The sequence below is a fragment of the Atta cephalotes genome (genome assembly GCF_000143395.1).
Source record: "Atta cephalotes unplaced genomic scaffold scaffold00042, whole genome shotgun sequence".
Classification (NCBI taxonomy): Eukaryota; Metazoa; Arthropoda; class Insecta; order Hymenoptera; family Formicidae; genus Atta; species Atta cephalotes.
The window spans coordinates 1,842,439-1,862,267 of NW_012130106.1; the positions used below are offsets into that span (position 1 = coordinate 1,842,439).

The following is a 19,829-nucleotide window of genomic DNA, read 5'->3' on the forward strand; positions in this document are numbered from 1 at the left end:
GTCGTCAAAATCACCGTTCTTGAAGCGTTGAAACCGCTCACCACACGTTGTTTCACTAATAGCGGCCTCACCATAAATATTTGAGAGCATTCAATGAGCCTCAGCCGCAGATTTCTTCATATTGAAGCAAAAAATTAAAACCTCTCGCAAATGACGAGAATTTGGCTCATAAACTGCCATTTTCAATCGAGAATAACTTTATGATGCAGACACAAATCAACTAATGTTTCTATAGGGTTATATTGACAGATACCCAAGTTTATTGTATGATCTATTTATTTCGACCACCACTTACCGCTATAGGAAAACGGCGGAAGCAAAGTTGTACACCTAATACTAATCGCATCGGCAACACTAGACGTACAGTGATATTTTAACCTTTGTTTTGAGCCGAAAAAGATTGAAATAGGTGAAGTGAATCAAAAGTTATTTTATTTTGAAAATGGAAATAAATAAGAAAAAAATTCGCTACATTTTGCAGGATCACAATAAAGGCAAGAATGCTGCACAGGCTTGTGAAAAAATTTACGCTATTTACGGTGAAGATACTCTATCAAAATTAGCAGTACAGAAATGATTCGCTCGCTTTCATGTTGGAAATTTCGATGTGAAAGATGACCTCCGGTCGATCAATCACTGAAAAATCCGATAAAATCATGGCAAAAGTTGAGCGTGATAAGCATGTGAGCACTGTGCCAGGGAACTAGGCATCGGCCAAACAGTTTTAAATCATTTACACAAAGCTAGATACAAAAAGAAGCTCGATGTTTGGGTCACGAGTGTTAGAACCATGATGGACCGAATTAACATTTGTGATACGCTACTGAAACGGAATGAAATTGAGCCAATTCTGAAGAGAATGATAACTGGTGATGAAAAATGGATCACCTACAATCCAACTAGAAAAAGATCGTGGATAAAGAAAGGAGAGAAGGCGCAAGCAATCGCAAAACCTGAATTGACGAGGAAGAAGGTAATGTTGTGTGTGTGGTGGGACTGGAAGGAAATCGTTCACTATGAGCTGTTATCGTCCAATCAAACAATTAATTCCGAACTCTACTGTGAACAATTGCAGAGATTACAACAAGCAATTGAGAGGAAGCGGCCAGAATTAATCAATAGGAGAGGTGTCGTCTTTCATCACGACAACGCTCCACACACATCTTTGATGACTCGGCAAAAATTGCGAGAGCTGGGAAGTTTTAATGCATCCACCGTATAGCCCTGACATAGCACCCTCAGACTATCATTTGTTTAGATCTCTGCAGAACTCTCTTAATGGTGTAAAGCTTCAAAAGAGGCCTATGAAAATCACTTGAAATTTTTCAGAAACCACAGAAGTTCTATCGTGATGGAATTATGGCTCTGCCCCAAAAATGGCAAAATATTATAGAAAATAATGGAGCATATTTGATTTAAATAAATTGATTTCAATACTCTAAGAAAAACACTTTAATTTTACTAAAAAATCGCCACGAATTTTTTCCCATACCCAATATTAACAGACTCACAATCTTAAAAAATAAAACTAAACAAATTTAAAACTAATTCGAGTCAGGCCGATGAAGGTGCCAGAGATTAAATTTAATTCAAAGATTAATTCCATAGTGTTAATCTTTTTTATTAAATGTTTCGGTTCTCTTTGTAGCCATTATCAAATGATACATTTTTTAAATCGTAATCATTGATCCTTCCGTCAAAAGTGAATCACTATCAGGTTCCTAACTGCAGTGGATTTGTAATATTACAAATTAATAACTACTCAATATTAATAAAATTAAATCAACCAACTCATTTCAAACGAGAAGCTCGACATTTAAATGGAAGTTTTAGAAGTTAATTAATTTATTACCTTAATTCATCTTAAAAAACAAACCTGGATAATTTCGATCTTGACATATTATATGTTCTCAAGATCATAATTCTGAGTAAGATCCTTTAAAAGATTTTAGTTGATCACTATCAACGTTATTAACAAATTATTAATAAGTTATTAACAAAATAAAGTACTTACTAAAGTAAGACGATTGTTCAGTTCAATCCTCTTAGGCCACGTATGCATGCTCTGTGGCTGCATAATGTCCATACATTTTATGTATTAAATTAAATCTTTGCCTTACTAAATGAATAAGTCTACAATATACTAAAAAGAATAAATATTATACGAAAAAGATTAGACAGATCTACGCTAGGTAGAGTGTATATTAAACATATTTATTAAATCTTTGCCTTAAATAAATGTAAATACTAGCTTCAAATAACTTTGATTCTATATACATATAATATGTATGTACACTATCCATCATATACAAGGTATCAAGTACAGAAAATAATGAAATTTTGAGAATGAGTTTTATGTAAATATATTTCGAAAATATAATAAAATATATTTTACTATAAGAGACCGCAGATTAATTTATAAGGAAAAGTTCAATATCCTCATCTCTATAACATGTTTCAAAGTCAAAAAGTCGAAGAGATGTTCTCTAATGTAAAGAAATATTATTGGGAGTACAAATAAGTTTTCGCCGTTTGCAAAAGGCACCACTAATAAACTAGTTAAAATTGTTTAATGTAAAACGACATATCGTAAGATTGGATATCCGGCAACACCATAACCTTGAAATATTAGCGGTTTTGTATCAACATCTATACTTTTTTTGTACGAAAATGTCGAGTTTTGAGCCGAATAAGCGTCATTTGCGGGAACTTTTGATTTACTTCTTTAATTTGAAGAAATCTGCAGCTGAGGCTCATAGATTGCTTGTAGAAGCGTATGGTGATGCTGCCTTAAGTGAGAGAAGTTGTCGTGAGTGGTTTCAAAAGTTTAAGAACGGTGAATTTGACGTCAAAGACAAAGAACATAGGCGGAAGGCCGAAAGTGTACAAAGACGCGGAATTGGAAGCATTATTGGATGAAGATTCGTGCCAAACGCAAAAAGAACTTGCACTTAAATTAGGAGTGACTCAACAAACAATTTCATATCGTTTGAAATCATTGAGAATGATTCAAAAGCCAGGGAATTGGGTTCCATATGAACTGAAGCCGAAAAACGTTGAACACCGATTTTTCATACGTGAAATATTGTTTGCCAGGCATAAACGAAAGGGTTTTTTGCATCGTATAGTCACTGGTGATGAAAAATGGATCCACTACGATAACCCAAAGAAGAGAAAATCATGGAAACCACCTGGCCATGCTTCAACATTGACAGCCAAACCGAATATTCATGGAAAAAAACTCATGTTGTGTATTTGATGGGATTAGCTTGGTGTCGTGTATTATGAGTTGCTCAAACCGAACGAGACTATTACTGGGGTTCTCTACCGAACACAATTGATAAGATTGAGCCGAGCATTCAAGGAAAAACGCGCCCACTACTACTCCAGGCATGACAAAATTATTCTCCTGCATGATAATGCTTAACCACATGTTGCGGCGCCGGTCAAAACCTACTTAGAAAGTTCTACCCCACCCGCCGTATTCTCCAGACATTGTTCCGATCGATGACGCATGGCCTGTCTGAGCAGCACTTCACATCATATGAAGATACTAAAAATTGTATCGATTGAATAGCCTCAAAAGATGAAGCGTTCTTCCGATGCGGTATCCACATGCTATCAAAAAGATGGAAAAAAATAGTGGCTAGCGATGGCCATTACTTTGAATAAAACATTATGTATCGTTCTTTCACAATAAATGCTTAATTTTTGATGAAAAACGGCGGAAACTTATTTGTACTCCAATATATTATATAAAATTTTGATCGCTGCGATATCGCTTGTTTTTATTAATTAATGTTACTATATAATATACTGAATAATAAAACGTGTATGGCTTTTTGTAATACGCTTTACTGTATCAGAGATCTAAAAGAAAAAAAAATCATTTACAAGTGGAAATTAAAAGTAACTCATGTTAACTGTTATCAACAATGTAAAATTAGTAAATAAATAGATTGTAAGATAGAATTATCTAGAACTGCCAATTTTATTTTATTTGATATACGCATGGTGGCATTTCTCTATGCGCTTGCGTTTGATTGTCCTGTGATTGGTCCTTATAGCCACGTGATCGTTTCACGCAACTGGTTTTGTCATTGTAGTTTTTGCGTAAGTCGCGTATAGAAAAAAAGCTAAGGCGCGGCGTTGCCTTGTGGGGGACATTCTGGATTTGTATGAAGGGGAGAATAAAAGTATCTGAAAATATCATTGTGTCGTGCTCGGGAGTGTATCCTCCTTTTGTTCTCCTGCATCCCTAGGAATTACTGGTTACGATTCCTAGTTTACGGGGTTACCCTCCGATTTGCCTATTCAATAAAAACCTATCCGAGAAGTGTCCGTTTGTCCCAACTTAAAGTCTCATCTCCGTCTTACAGCTTATTACAAAATCTCAGAAGTGGGATACACCTCGAGTTATTGCCGAAAGTCCGTTCAAGCCATCGCCGTACGCTGAGAGTAAAGTGATTAATTCGGTGCTTTAGCCATCTTGTTGCTAGAACATTCGGCGTATCTAACCGTCATCTTCTTTGTAACATGTTTGTGCAGACTTGTCGCCATTTCGTGTGTGATTTTTGACAGATCTTTTGACATGTTTAGTGACATCCGCTATGAGTAATTCCCGTGCATCACTCGATAAGCTATCGCTAAGCAAACTTCAGCAAAGGCTTGCTAATTTAGGCATCGTCCTATTAGACAATTGTGATGTATGCATTGATAATGACATGCCAGGAGAATAACCGCGTCGCGGTTGGAACGCAACCTTATTTTTGCGTTAGTGACATTATCGCAAATTAAGACTTGCGTGCTCTTGAAGACATAGCCTGTGGTCTCACACAAGTGTTACGCGATATGGCCCAGCAGTTTCAGACACTCACCAGGCAGCAGTCGGAATTCGCGAACTTCTTGACAGAGCTGAAAGAGTGTTCATACCTGATCACTAAGGTTTCGCTGGATATGCCGGTGAAAGATCTGGAACGTGTTGCACTTATTCCTCTACAGCCTGATGCCGGATGCATCAGGTAGTGATGAGGGATCTAATCACAACCTACGCTCACACTCGCCTATAGCTCAAACCATAACCTTGCTCACTTCTCAAATATCGCCGTTTGCTGGCGCTGAGGATGAGGACATCGAGCTATAGTTGTACAAAGTGAATCGAATTGCCTCAATCGACGGAGTCGGACAACGTCGAACTGTTCGCGGCGTCAAATAAGTTACAAAAATTGGCTTAAGATTGATTCGAGCTTGATACAGAACTATTTATCGAATCATAGCTGATATTCGAAGAGGCCTTGATGAAAAGCATTTCCGTTGACGTATATTTTTTAGCGCGACGATGCAAAGGATGTAGATGCGGAAATGGAAGCTTCAGTAAAGAAAGTTTTCAATAATGCAAAAGCTCAGGATTATTCGATCGCTTCACTTCTCAGAGCAGAACTGCGTATAGTTACTTACAAACGGTATCGACAATCTTTCTATTCGTAGCTCTGCAGCCGCCTTGGATGTGACTTGGATTGACTCGTTAGACGAATTCCTGGAAAAAATGCGATAAGATCGCTTGTAGTCCGCTCGCTAGAAAGTCTCAATCTTCGCTAACTCCAGTGAGTCCAAGGAAGCAGCACCATCCCCAAATCAAGGCCTCTGTCCCCAAAGAATTCCTCACAAAGAGAGATGTCGTCTATGCAAAGCCTATTACAAAACTCCGGGCCAACGATCTAAGAGCCGACTGCTTCAAATTGAAAAGGAAGGAAATATCGCCAAACGCGACCCTACCGAGTCATTCCCTGTTGCTGCAGCCGAGGATGTCAATCGCCAAAAATGACGACTCAGAGTGCGTGGGGTGCATCGAGAAAAACTTCCCTACGGAAATTAAGATAAGTCGTACAATTATTAAAGTTAATTTTCTTAATGGATTCAATTGTGATCAGCTCTGATGGATACTGACTCCCGATTTCGTTCATTCAAGACTCCGTCTTCAAGGCAGTGGTCAGTTCGAACATAAAGTTCGATGATATCGATAAGATCTTATCGCTCTATTAATGATTCGCACATTAATGTCATAGACTTGATTGACTCTAGTTTCTCTAGAGATGCTTTTCGTGTAAAATAAAAATTGTGTCAAAATCATTATAAATATTCTGTTTTCATTCTAAATTAATGTCTGAATGTTTGTTTTTATTAAAAAAATGTTTTTCTAAAAGAATTATTTATTTTTTAGACGAAATAGATAGAGTTGAAGAGACAAATCATGCCTTTCTTTATATATTTATTTAAATATATAATTACATTTTATATTTTTTTTATTAAAAAATACATTATTTTACAACAAAATAAAAAAATGCATATTTTAACTCGATTTTTCCTTGTTGAAAATTACTCATATTCATGCGCTCAAATAATTCAACTTTTTGTAGAATTCGAAGGTCTAATATTTTTTTTTTCAAAACTTTATATCTAAATTACAAAATCCTGGAGTCATTTTTTTTTATATTCATTTATTACGAAAAGTTATAATTTTTTAAATCAAATGTCATTTTTTCCCAACTTATGAGTCTTTCGGTAATTATAAATTATACATTTTATTATTACATTTTACTATTTATATTTTATTATTTTCCAAAATAAAATTCCAATATTTATTTTAGAAAATCGAAAGTATGTTGGTGAATTTTTAGAGATTTTTAAAAATCATTCTAAATAGGAAAAAACGAACAGATTCTAGTGATTTTTATTTTACACGAAAAGCACTCTTTGTATATTAACATGGGTCACTAGTGTCTCACTTGAACTGCACGCCAGTCACAGGCAGAGCGACGACAGATCGTCTCCCTGCTGTACACAAGTCTTCTCCACCACAAACTTTTTTTACGAAGATAACAAGCGTCGGACTCATCGAGCTTGCGAAAAATTTACACGAACAGGAATCGCTCGGTCACTAGTGATCCATGTTGGTATGGATGAGACACCAAATTATAGTTAGTATGATAAGGATTAAAGATGGATTCCATCATGTTAGCATTCATCCAAAATATACAAAGTTCTTCACATTTGCCAGGCTGGATGACCAATATAGTACATCAAACTCCCTTTTGGATATTCGGAAATCCTGAAATCCTAGAATTCCAGAAATGTCTTGTTCAAATCCTTCGGCCCCTTATCTGCCAAGTTAAAGTACTGATTTGTATTGATAACATAATATTTTCGAGCTCCATAGAGAAAAATCTGCGGATTCTATCCTAAGTTTTAAGATTGTTCAAGCAGCACAAACTCGAGCTAAATTATTAAAAATTTTTAAAAACAAAGATTGAATATTTGGGATACATTTCTGTCAAGGCATTATCCTAAATGATCGTCACATTGAAGCAGTTAAAAGCTTTTCTGTCCCCAAGAACGTTCAATAGCTTCAGCGGTTCATCGATTTGCTCAGTTTTTTCCGTCGTTTCATACCGAATTTTGCGTCCAAAGCCAATGCCTAATGCGTTATTTAAGAAATTCGCTAAATATGAGTCAGATGAGACGTGTATACAATGTTCGAATTATTGAAGTCAGCGCTTATTATATATCCAGTCCTTCGGCTGTACAATCCGGAATTAGATATAGAATTTAAGAAAACACATCGATGCAAGTTCCATCGCCTTAGCTGCGACAGGAGATCCTTTCTCAGAGACAGGAGAACAATATTTAAAACCCCGATCACTTTTTACAGTCAAGCCTAATTCTGTGAAAAATGCTATCACTCCATTGAACTTGAAATGTTGAAACGATTGTAAAGGCAGTGAAAAATTTCATATTTATTTATACGATCTGGATTTTTCAATTGTGATCGATTGTAATGTAACGTTGGTCGATGCTATCAATAAAGCAAGTGTTAATCCTCGTATTGCCAGGTGGAGTTTAAAATTACAAAATTATCGATTTAAGTTGATAGAAGAGGTAAAAAAATGGCTTATGTCGATGCATTGAGTCGAGTAATCGTGTCGATAGAAGTTCTTCTTCTGAAAAGGTGTTGCAATATAAGCAGCTCGCGGATCCAACAATTCGTGCGATAGCGGATGCCCTTGAGAACGAAGAACATGACAAATTCTTTCTGATTGAGGGGTTAGTCTATCAGAAGATTAATGACTCGTATGGTTTGTCGTATCGGAAGCCATGATTGCAAACATCATACACGTCTATCAAGACGAATGCGCACATTGTGGGACTGAAAAAACAATTCAGGGCAACGCTAATAATTATTGATTCCCTCGGTACAAAAGAAGGTGCAATCGCATATTGATAATCATTTCACGTACCTTATGGCTAATGTTTCGATTCATACTAGGGAGAATGAATTGTTGTTAGAAATCCATCGTCCCGATAGGCGTCATGTAAATCACTTCGACTCTCTAGTAGAATTCCATGAAGGGTTCAAGCATATCCTTATTGTCAAAGACTCCTTTATACGCTTCTCTTAGCTATTTATGATTAAAACCACAATCTCATATAAACTCATTGAACGGTTAACTATGATTTTTTATCGATAACTTCAGTAGTCCTTCCGAAATCGTGTCTGATCGACTTATATCTCGACCGAATTCGCGAGTTTCGTGCTCGCGATGTAAAATACCGATTAGTAGCCGTCGCTGCATCGTCAAATGGAATAGTCGAGCGCATTAATCGCTTTTTAAAATCATCCCTAAGATTTCGGAAGTTCGGAATTGGTTAAGGTTGGTGTAATTCAGTACGTAATAAACAACATTTATCTTCTACAGTCAAAAACTTTCCATCTAAACTCCTGGACTACGAGAAACAAAACCATTAGTGCGCGCTTGACATTTGATACTGCGCGTAATATTGCGATCCAAGCTTCCGATAGACTTCGCGCCTACAACAAAGCTTATTACGATAAGCGACACAAGTCATCCATTACGTATAAGCAGAGGGATTATATTCTCGTACATGATAATAAAGCCTGGAGAACAAAAAGTTAAAGTTGCCATATCAAGGCATTATTTGGTCGCGAAGATTTTAAACAAAAATAGATATGCCATTCAAGACATTCTCGTGTTTAAAATTATTCAAAAGCCATACAATTCGGTTTCCCTCAATTGACTCAACCCTAGGTTAAAGTCAGCTTCTTGATTTTCTACTAACCTTCATGCCGTTCTAGTTCACAAGTTCTCTAGTTCATAAGCTTTAGTTTTTAGCTCATAAGTTTCATGCACATATATATAACCTAATATTTTATTTTTATATACGTTAGTATTTTTAAAATGTATTATTTCTACTAGAGATTAAGAATATTCGACAGCTCTCACGGCTATAATCATTTCTCAACGAGATCACTAAGGTGCTCCATGTAAAATTATTTATTTATAATCGTTCACTTTTGGAAACCTATGATTGTATTCGGATCCAATAATGTAGATCCAAAAATGTAGATGTAGGAATCTAGAACCAATTTTATTTTATTTGTTGAACATATGGTGGCGTTCCTCTACGCGCTTGCGTATTTGACTGTTCTGTGATTGGCCCTTACGTCTGATCATCCCACGTAACTGATTTTGTCGTTGTAGCTTTTGCGTGCGATAGGTCGCGCGTAGAAAGAAAATGGAACGAAGGCGCGGCGTTGCATTGCGGGGAGAGGGGGGGAAGGTGTTGCATTGCGAAGAGGAGGGAGGAGGGGGGGGGGGCATTCTAAATTTGTACGAAGAGGAAAATAAAGGTGTCTGAAAATATCACTGTGTCGTGCTCGGGAGTACCCTTCTTTCGCCTTCCTGCATCCCCAGGAATTCCTGATTACCCCCTAGTGTTTACGGGATTACCCTTCGGTTTCCCTATTCAGTAAAAACCTATCACGGAGAAGTATCCGTTTGTCCCAGGCTTAGGCGGTTAGACTCAAAGTCTCATTTCCGCCTTACATAGATGATCTTAAAATAATAAATTATTAGAAATTAATTCTGTTAATAAATCATGAAACTTTTAATTGTTTTAACTACATACATACACTGTATTATTAATATATTATACAATTAAACTTATTATTCAAGTAGTAAATTTTTCAATATACAATAGTATTGAAATAGTATTAAAATTGTACAAACAAATTAAACACAAATACAATATGTGGAATGTGGGATTTGTTGATTTATCGTTACATAACAATATTTCATATAGCAATTAATATTTTCTTTTATAAATATTATAGATATTCAATACTGTTTCCACTTTAAAGAACTTGTTAAAAATTACGAAAATAAACATTTCATATTATACATTTATATATAGTCAATAAAAGCAATGAATAACAAATGGAATAAAATTACAAATATAAAATTACAAATATAAAATTATGAAACTTTATATTTTATGCTATTCTCGTTTCTTCTTATTATTTAAAATATAATGTAGAAATGTATTTATGTAAATATACAAGTTAACGGCATAAAATATGCGTAACAAAAGTATAAATTTATTACAAAAGTATAAATTTAATGATTTACCTGAAATGTTTCGACATAGTCATCGTTAACAATTTGTTGCTGAACACTTTTCTGCTTTAGCAACAGCAGCAGGTATGGTATCAGTAGTTTTAGATGATACACACTGTCCGAGTAATTCTGGACATGATATATCATTGGAAACAATGCTATGGATTTTTCTTAGTAAATCATAATTGATGCGCTGCGTTATTACAGCATCATGCCTATTTACATATATATTTTATTAAAATTATGTCATTATATATCATTATGTTTAAAAAACAATACCGACAGTTCAAAGAAAAAAGAATATTTGCTTACTTATATTCCGGATGCAAAGTGACCTCTTTTCTCAGCCAAGCAGCAGTTGTCAAAAGCTCACCAGAAGCGCGTTTTTGTATTAATTTTAAATATCTTTGGATAGTACAATGTGTATCAGCATCTACATTCATGTTAGCTAAATATGAGTTTACAAGTGGCACGAGACCAGGAAAAATGCCATTCTGAAAAAACATGAAATGACAATAAAATTCATTTATGAAGTGTACAGTTATTCTTAAATTCTTATTGGAAACAGACAAAATATATATAAATATATAAATTAAGCATATGAATATATACATATATTTAAAAAAAAAAGAAATGTGTACAACACATACAAAATATTTTTATGTATCTTTTATCTGATAAATACCTTTCCATTAATAATTTCATTAATTGTAAACTCGGATTGAGTATTATCAGATTTTATATCGGAAGTAATATCATGACGAAACCAAAATTTCTCTACTTTTACTGCATTTCTTTTCTGCGCCCTAATCATATTTTGATCAACTTTGCTAATTGGAATTAAAAGATTTAGCTTGTAGCTCAGAATGACTCTTGTTAATAGTACTGTGAAACAAACTATCGCAGCATTCTCGAAATCTGTGATCTGAACTTCACATGGACGGAATTCTACACGCCAACCAATAGACGAGTTTGGCGGTGGTGGTTTAAAACGCATGGTTTGCCAATTTGTAGATTGTATGTTCTGAAACAGTATTATAATTCATGACACAATAAAAGCATTTACAATCACAGTATCGAAAAATTTATATTAGAATTAAATCGGTCATTTCAGAAACTCTATAAATAAAATCTATTTAAAAATTCTTATTTTTCGAGAACTGAAAAAAGAACGTTTAATTTTTACAACTGTAGTACTAAAAATAATTTAAAATAATTTAAAAATGCCTCATTATGTCATATATTAAGTGAATGAAACATATCAATTTTAAAACTAATTTCCAAAAAGAAAAGTAACTTCAAAAATATATTAACTTATGTTTTTGAAGGAAATGAGCGTACATATAATTTACATATTAGGTGTACAACTTTGCTTCCGCCGTTTTCCTATAGATGGCTTTAGTGGTAAGTGGTAGTCGAAATAAATAGATCATAGACGTCATACAATAAACTTGGGCATCTGTCAACATAACTCCATAGAAACATTACTCGATTTGTATCTGCATCATAAAGTTATTCTCGATTGAAAATGTCAGTTTAGCCAAATTCTCGTCATTTACGGGAGGTTTTAATTTTTTGCTTCAATATGAAGAAATCTGCGGATGAAGCTCATCGAATGCTCTCAAATACTTATGGTGAGGCCGCTATTAGTGAAAGAACGTATCGTGAGTGGTTTCAACGCTTCAAGAACGGTGATTTTTACGTCCAAGGTGCTCTGTATTTGGTGGGATCAGCTCGGCGTAGTGTATTATGAACTGTTAAAACCGACTGAAACAATCACAGGCGATCGGTATCGAACGCAATTGATGCGTTTGAGACGAGCATTGAAAGATAAACGGCCGCAATACAACGAGAGACACGATAAAGTGATTTTGCAGCATGACAATGCTCGACCCCATGTTGCGAAAGTGATCAAGACATACTTGGAAACGTTGAAATGGGAAGTCCTACCCCACCCGCCGTATTCTCCAGACGTTGCTCTGACTATCACTTGTTTCGATCAATGGCACACGGCCTGGCTGACCAGCACTTCTGGTCTTATGAAGAAGTAAAAAATTGGATCGATTCGTGGATAGCCTCAAAAGATGACCAGTTTTTTCGACGCGGGATTCGTACGCTATCCGAAAGATGGGAGAAAGTAGTGGCCAGCGATGGACAATACTTTGAATCATAAATGTATAACCAGTTTTTTACAATAAAGCCTCGAATTTCGAAAAAAAAACGGCGGAAGCAAAGTTGTACACCTCATATATATTGTCACAAGTAGCATTACACAAGCAAGAAAAGTAGAGTGTTAAGATGTAAGCGATTCGATATTAAGAATTAAAGAAAGATTATAAATATTAATTTCGCAAATTGTTTAAGAAAAATGTAGCGGAAGAACTTAATTGTGCGATCCATAAAACTCCGACATGGCATCCTTGATCAATAATCAGAATGCTGATACATAAGCGCTGATTTAGTAAGGACGGCCTGCAGAAGAACGAGATATAAGCCAAAAAGCGGGCGGCAGTCAATAATTCTCGTTAGCGTCGCGTTATTTTCTCCGTTCAATGTTTAGAAACAGTACAGTCGCGATTTAATTGATAATATGGATAAGTAGTTAAAACTCGACTAAGTGTATTGTTAAAATTATTTTATTGTAAAGAATATGATTAAAAAATCAAATCAACGATAAGTGTCAAGTTATTAATTGTACATCCTGAAACTCGATCTCGAATCCGATATCGTGACATTGCGGCACAACAATATATATTTGTACATATAAAGGTTTATTTAAGAAATTCAATAAATGTAAAATACTAAAGATATTATAAAGAATATGTTGTGATCTAAAACAAAAAAGAAAGATTTAACTTTATTATTGAAAAATATTATATAATTCACTAAAAATATACATAATTTATTAAAAAGAATAAACTCGTAATATTGAATTTCAATATGCTAAAGTAATTTATTAAGTATTTAAAAGGAGCGCCTAATAGGATAAAAAAAATATTTTAATTTTTTTTCATAAATCAATACAACTTTTGGAAAATATTTTATCAGTGCAACTTTTGGAGAATATTTAAAAATTTTTCTAAAATTTTAAAACGAAATTCGAAATTCTTCGGTAGACTTAGCGCTTGTAATGGAAACACGACATGTACAATAGATATTAGGCGCATGTAGGTATTAGGCGACGGTTATCAAGAAGCAGTCCTATTTATATCAATTTATCAATCAAATAATCTGTTAACGCGATGTCGGGTGAACATACTCTGAACGCGAACGCAAATTTTGAACTTCTAAAGACTGGCACCAAAGTAACTTCAATTGTGATGTAAAAATACTTAAAATCGTCGCTTTTATTTATTATTACTGGCACTTTCAACAAAAAATATTTTGTCGTTTTCAAAATCATGAATGAATTGATATTGGATCAGAAAGCAAGCACTATGTATGATGCACAACAAATTTTCAGGCAGAAGCGCCGACTGAGTAGCACAAAAAAGGGAATAGTTAATTTACATACTGTAGCACAATCACCCAATGTTGCCAGGGGTTGGGAAATTTTTCCTTAAATTTAAAAATCTTTTTCTTTCCGAGGGATTTTTTTCCGAGGGAAGTACAAGAAGTTAGGAGAATTTTTAGCTTCTTATGAGAAAAATACAAAGAAATATTCAGATTACGACTAAAACATTGAGAAAATCGCAATATACGGGGATAACTTTCGAATAGGCAATACTGTCAATCACAACTTTTGCGTAGAGAGTTTTTTTTTCTAGCACTATAATTGGCGCAAATGGCTCGTGTACAATGGACATACATCCCATAAAAAAGATCTCAGCAGCACATAAACTGGTCCAAATTGCTCGGAATGAATTTAATGAAGAAGCAGAAGGATTATTATAGAGTTATTGTATGCCCCTGGAATAGATTAGTCCCCGAGCACTGTAAGTACTTAAGAACTATACTTTTTTACATCGAAAACTTTAAATGCGTTTCCTCAAAATCTATTTTTAACATTTTCTTCAATTTTGTGTGTGTACGATTATAAAAAAAGCAAATAACTTTATATAAGACGAACTTTATATAAAAAAAAAATAATTTTATTTAAATATACTACTCGTTTAAATATACTACTCGTTAATTAGATAATGGTCAACTCTCCTCGATGAATCTAAAAAGTTAAAAAAAATCATTAACAATTTTTTTGTATGAAGAAATAAAGGCTATCTGTGTGAAAATCATAACTTTTTTTTCAAAATCGCACAAAATTTTAATTTTTATATATTTTTTTAAGTTTTCAAGTTTATTTAGAAAAAAAATTATATGAAAATTAAAAATATTTCTTGATTTTTTGTTTCAGACCAGAATTAAAGTCAAAATGTTAAACACAAAATTAAACACAAAATGATGACGATGGCCAGGCGCAAACTTCAATATTAATTTTTTTGTTATTTACAATACCTTTTTGTATACAAAAAATTTAATTACATTCTTAAAATGATAAAAAAATTTTATTTATTATACTATTTCTTTTTTAAAAAATCGCGAAAAATCACCTATTTTTCAGTCTCCTAAACCAGACGCCCTCTCTAAGATCCGATTGCATCGATCCAACATTACTTTGACTTAAACGAGATTTAAAGCTCTTTTTACCTTTATAAAAGGGAGCTTTAAAAAGAGAGCTTGTGTGTGTGTGTATGTGTGTGTGTGTGTGTGTGTGTGTGTGTGTGTGTGTGTGTGTGTGTGTGTGTGTGTGTGTGTGTGCGTGAGAGAGTTTTAAGCCTCGCTTAAAGTTAAAATAACATTGATGCAATCGGGTCTTAAAGTAAAAGGAAAATATATAAGTTACTCAACATAAGTTACTGCTTCGCACGTGAATGTAAATTTGATCAAGAGGAGAGGATGCTAATGTGAATCTTTTTAAAGGAATTATGTGTCTATTTTCTCAATCTAATTCTAAGTTCTTTATTATCTTAATTTCAAAAACAAAAATTGATTTATGGAGCTTCTGAAATATCCGATTCAATTGTAATCTCACCTCAAAATGATCAGTATCTTCTAAATCGTTCTGATGGACTTTTTCGGAAAATAAAGACACGCTATCTCTAATAAACAGATGAGCTATATGTTGCGCAAGCAAATGATCAATTCCATTCTCCAAAAGCTGTTTATATATCTCATCGTCATATGTTAAAGGAACATCATTATATTTTTCACCTTGTCTGCTAAGATACGAATCGATAGAATCGTACCTAGACTTACTGATTTTAAATTTGTTTTCTTTAAGTGGTTTTAATCCTCGTTCTTCTTGTGTTCTGCAGTCTACTGACGAAGATATGACACTCCATCGACAATCAACATCACTTATGTAGCCTCGATAAAAAGGACTGGCAGCGGTTAAAGCCAACTGTCGAATGTTAAAGAAATTTTCTGTAACGTATGTATGAAAAAACACTCTATATGCCGCTATTATATTTAATAAAAGAAAGAAATCAAATAAACAAATAAAGAAACCCAATGATGATATTATTTAACACTAACCATGATAGGACACAAAGGTGTTAATTGATCGTATAATGTTCTTGCTTCTTCTATGTTACATGCTTGAAAAGTAAGTTGCAAACAGCAACATCCCATCCCAAAACCCATTGCGTCCATATAAATACAATTATCTTTAGCTACTTTCGAGGACCCGTCATCCCCCTTGCTAGTAAAGTCTTCTTTAAATAACAATGGTACGCTTTCGTCTCTGTAAACTGGAAAGATGTATTTATATTAAGGGAAATTAAAAATTTTGTTAAATATATTATACTTATATTTATATATTATATATTTATATATTTATATATTAAGTATATAATATTATGTTATAGTACATTATATATTTATCAAATAATATGAATTTAGACTAATAAGAATAAATCTAAGTATAAGAACTACATTATATTTGGTCAAAGCGGATCTTATGTTAGTGCTTAAACATTTCTTGTATGAATTTATATACATATCTGATTCTACAAATTGCGCACCGAAATCTTTTTCAGTCTTGAAATGTCATTATGAGCAGAATCAGAGTAAATGTTACTTCGTTAAAGGAATCCTAAAGACAATTAATTATATTGAAAATAACACTTACATACAGATCATTTACATGTTATTGACACATCATTACATTATTGGCTGCGTTCAATAGAAAAAACCGCTCACTGAGCGTTTATTGAGGAAAGAAAAAAGGAATTAACTTATGATTAATATATTTATTTATTATAATTCATAATGTAGAATAACTTGTCTATTATAGATAATCTTTAATATCATATAAAAGATAAAAAGACTCGATAATGACAAATAAAGTCAAAATTATAAGAAAGGCTACGAACCAGAGTTACAAAACAAGGTAAAATAAATTATAAAAATATAAATATTACAATATAAACGTTTCGACTCCTATCGGGTCATTTTCAATGTTAACAAATTCTTATAAATACGTGTTAAAATCTGAAATGCTCGCCAATAATGTAGTCCTTTAGTTCTTCTTTAAAAATGCCTCACATAAGGACATTTTTTCTTTATGTTCTTGTAAAAATTATCCTGTTGTATCATGTTATCCCAAGATAAAATTCTCATTGTCGTCTTATATTGAAAGCATTCACAGCAAAGTAGAAATAACCATAAGAAGATTTATAAAGACAGTTCTATCTACGAATCCATAGATAACGGATTCATTATATTCTATCATACAGTTTCTTTTTGCCTCTTAGTTGTTTATTCTTATTCCCCTTCCATTGGACGCCTTCCTGTTCCATAAGTCTCCTTTTATTGTTGTGTTGCGGTACACTTTAGTTACATTTTCTTGGTTGAGACGCTACATAATCTTTGCACATTTTTCTTCTGATTGCAATTTGCTCAATTATAAGATGGGAATCCATAAGCGATTGTCACTATTTTTTCTTCTTTCACTGAAATTTAAAGTGTTCACATAAGAAGGATAGAAGAAGCAAGAATTTTATACGATATATTGCTAATTTTATTGCACAGTTACATAATTTTATGAACTTGAACTGTTACGGTTATTTCTTGCGATCTCTTTATAGATCTTCTTATGGTTATTTCTACTTTGCTGTGAATGCTTTCAATATAAGACGACAATGATAATTTTATCTTGGAATAACATGATATAATAGGATAATTTTTACAAGAATATTAAGAAAAAATGGCCTTACTATTCGTGGGATCCGCATTTTTAAGAAGAACTAAAGAATTACATTGTTGGCGAGCATTTCAGATTTTAACACGTATTTATATATTTTTTTTGGATACATGTATTAAGCGATAGATTTATAAGAATTTGTTAACATTGAAAATGACCCGATAAGTGTCAAAACGTTTATATTGTAATATTTATAGTTTTATAATTTATTTTTCCTTGTTTTGTAACTTTGTCTCATAATTCTTTTTATAATTTATGATTTTATTTAATATCATATTTCTTACTTATTTATTAATTTATTTGTTTATTATTTTTCTAATTGTGTTTGAGCCATAAAGTTATGTAGCTCAGTGAGCAGTGGAGCGATTTATAATTATTTATAATATTAAATCAAATAATATTAAATCTCGTAAACTATAAATTTTTTTTATAATTGTACCGTAATAATTGTACCGTAATTTTATGAACAGAATAATGAGATAAATCAAAGAAAACACATAGTTACTTTTAAAAAAATATGCAAAAAGGATAATTTTTTAAATAAGTAACTATGTATTTTTTTCCATCAATTGAATCATCTTATTACCCTGCATATAAAATTATTAAGACACGATTATCAAAAAATTAATAGTGTATGAATTATTTAACATTTTATGTTAATATATACCAGAAAAAAGTATAAAATATCTTGTAAACTTTTAGTTTTTTTATATCACTACCTTATAATACTTTTATATGCAGAATAATTAGAAGAATTTTGTATTAAAGAAATCATACAATTCCATTTAAAAAAATGGAGATGAACTTGAAATCTCCGAAGCACCTCTACCCATAAAAAAATTATTAGTAGTATATTGTACTCCTCTTGATATATAATTTTAATAAATATATTATTTCATATCTTTAAAAATAACAGAAATATTCTAAGTGGACAAAGTTACCTGCCTCACTTTGTATACGTATAAAAAAATATATTTTTTTTAATTTTTCGACCATTCAAAAATTTCCATTTCATGTCAAAAACACACTTCTAAATTTTTATCAAAAGATATTACGTTTTAGAGACGGCTAGTAAACAATTAAATCAAACTTTCGATTTTCCTTATTACGTATTTGATTTAACACAAAATTCAGGTTTAATCAGGATATTTAATGTGGTATTGTATGTTTTTTTGATCGCTGAACACGAGGCGTTCAAATAGGTCGTTACTCCTCTCAAATTGTAAGTCTATTCATTCTAAATAAGATATCCAGCTTTTCTGGAATCTTCTACAGGATCTTTAAAAGTTGCATTTAACTGGATTATAAAATGTTTTTAAGGATAAAAAAAATCTTTTTACAAATTCTAAAGTATATCGCTTTTGATTTTGACATTCTCAAATCAAATATCTCAATTTGACAATAAAAAACTCAATTAGAAAATGAAATGAGATAATGAAGTACATAATACAATACAAAAAAATATCATTTAATTAATTGAAATAAATTACATATATCAAAAAAAAATTACACATCAAATAAGGACAAAGATAGCAATGGAATTTCAATAGAATCGTAATTGGTGATTCAAATAATTTATAATATATTATCGATAATTGATTTGATAAAATTGATAAACAAATTTCCGATAACAGATTTACATATTAATTTTATACATTTTCATATTAAACCTTGTGAATTGTTCCAACATTCGCTCTGTTCTTTTGAACACGATGAGAAAATTTGAAGATTATATCTCATTTCAGATTTTCCTTTAGTGACCTCTAAATGTTAATATTTTTTTGAAAAAAACTTTGTGTTCTTTGATATGAAAAAGATGCTTTTGAATTCAGAAACCAAATAAAAAAAATATTTTCCTTGTCAGTCTAATGTACATATACTATATAGGTGTTCAAAAAAGCGTTACAAATTTTAATCTCAGAAACACAGCATTATTGAGAAAAATTGACAAAAATTATAGAGTTCAAAAAGGTCTATTTACTGATCAATTTGATCTGGTGTCGCCAAGATCAAGATTTTTTTTTTAATAGAATATCCTACTTTTGTTTCCAGAATCTAATAGCTGATGTCGAGAGCTTTCCAAAATGCTATTAGGTGTACAACTTTGCTTCCGCCATTTTTTTTCCGAAATTCGAGGCTTTATTGTAAAAAACTGG

At 32.5% G+C, this 19,829-nt stretch overlaps 1 protein-coding gene across 1 annotated transcript in view; it reads right to left on the bottom strand.

Annotated features, from left to right (window-relative positions):
- Window positions 1-10,509: 10,509 nt before the first annotated feature.
- LOC105622246 (glutamate--cysteine ligase catalytic subunit) overlaps window positions 10,510-19,829 on the bottom strand; it is a 143,760-nt gene continuing 134,440 nt past the window's right edge. The window contains exons 5-9 of the mRNA XM_012203669.1: window positions 16,005-16,219; window positions 15,502-15,870; window positions 11,158-11,496; window positions 10,785-10,966; window positions 10,510-10,687 (exon numbers count right to left, since the gene is read on the bottom strand). Coding sequence (XP_012059059.1) covers window positions 10,510-10,687; window positions 10,785-10,966; window positions 11,158-11,496; window positions 15,502-15,870; window positions 16,005-16,219 — 1,283 coding nt within the window. The remainder of the gene's footprint in view (window positions 10,688-10,784; window positions 10,967-11,157; window positions 11,497-15,501; window positions 15,871-16,004; window positions 16,220-19,829) is intronic.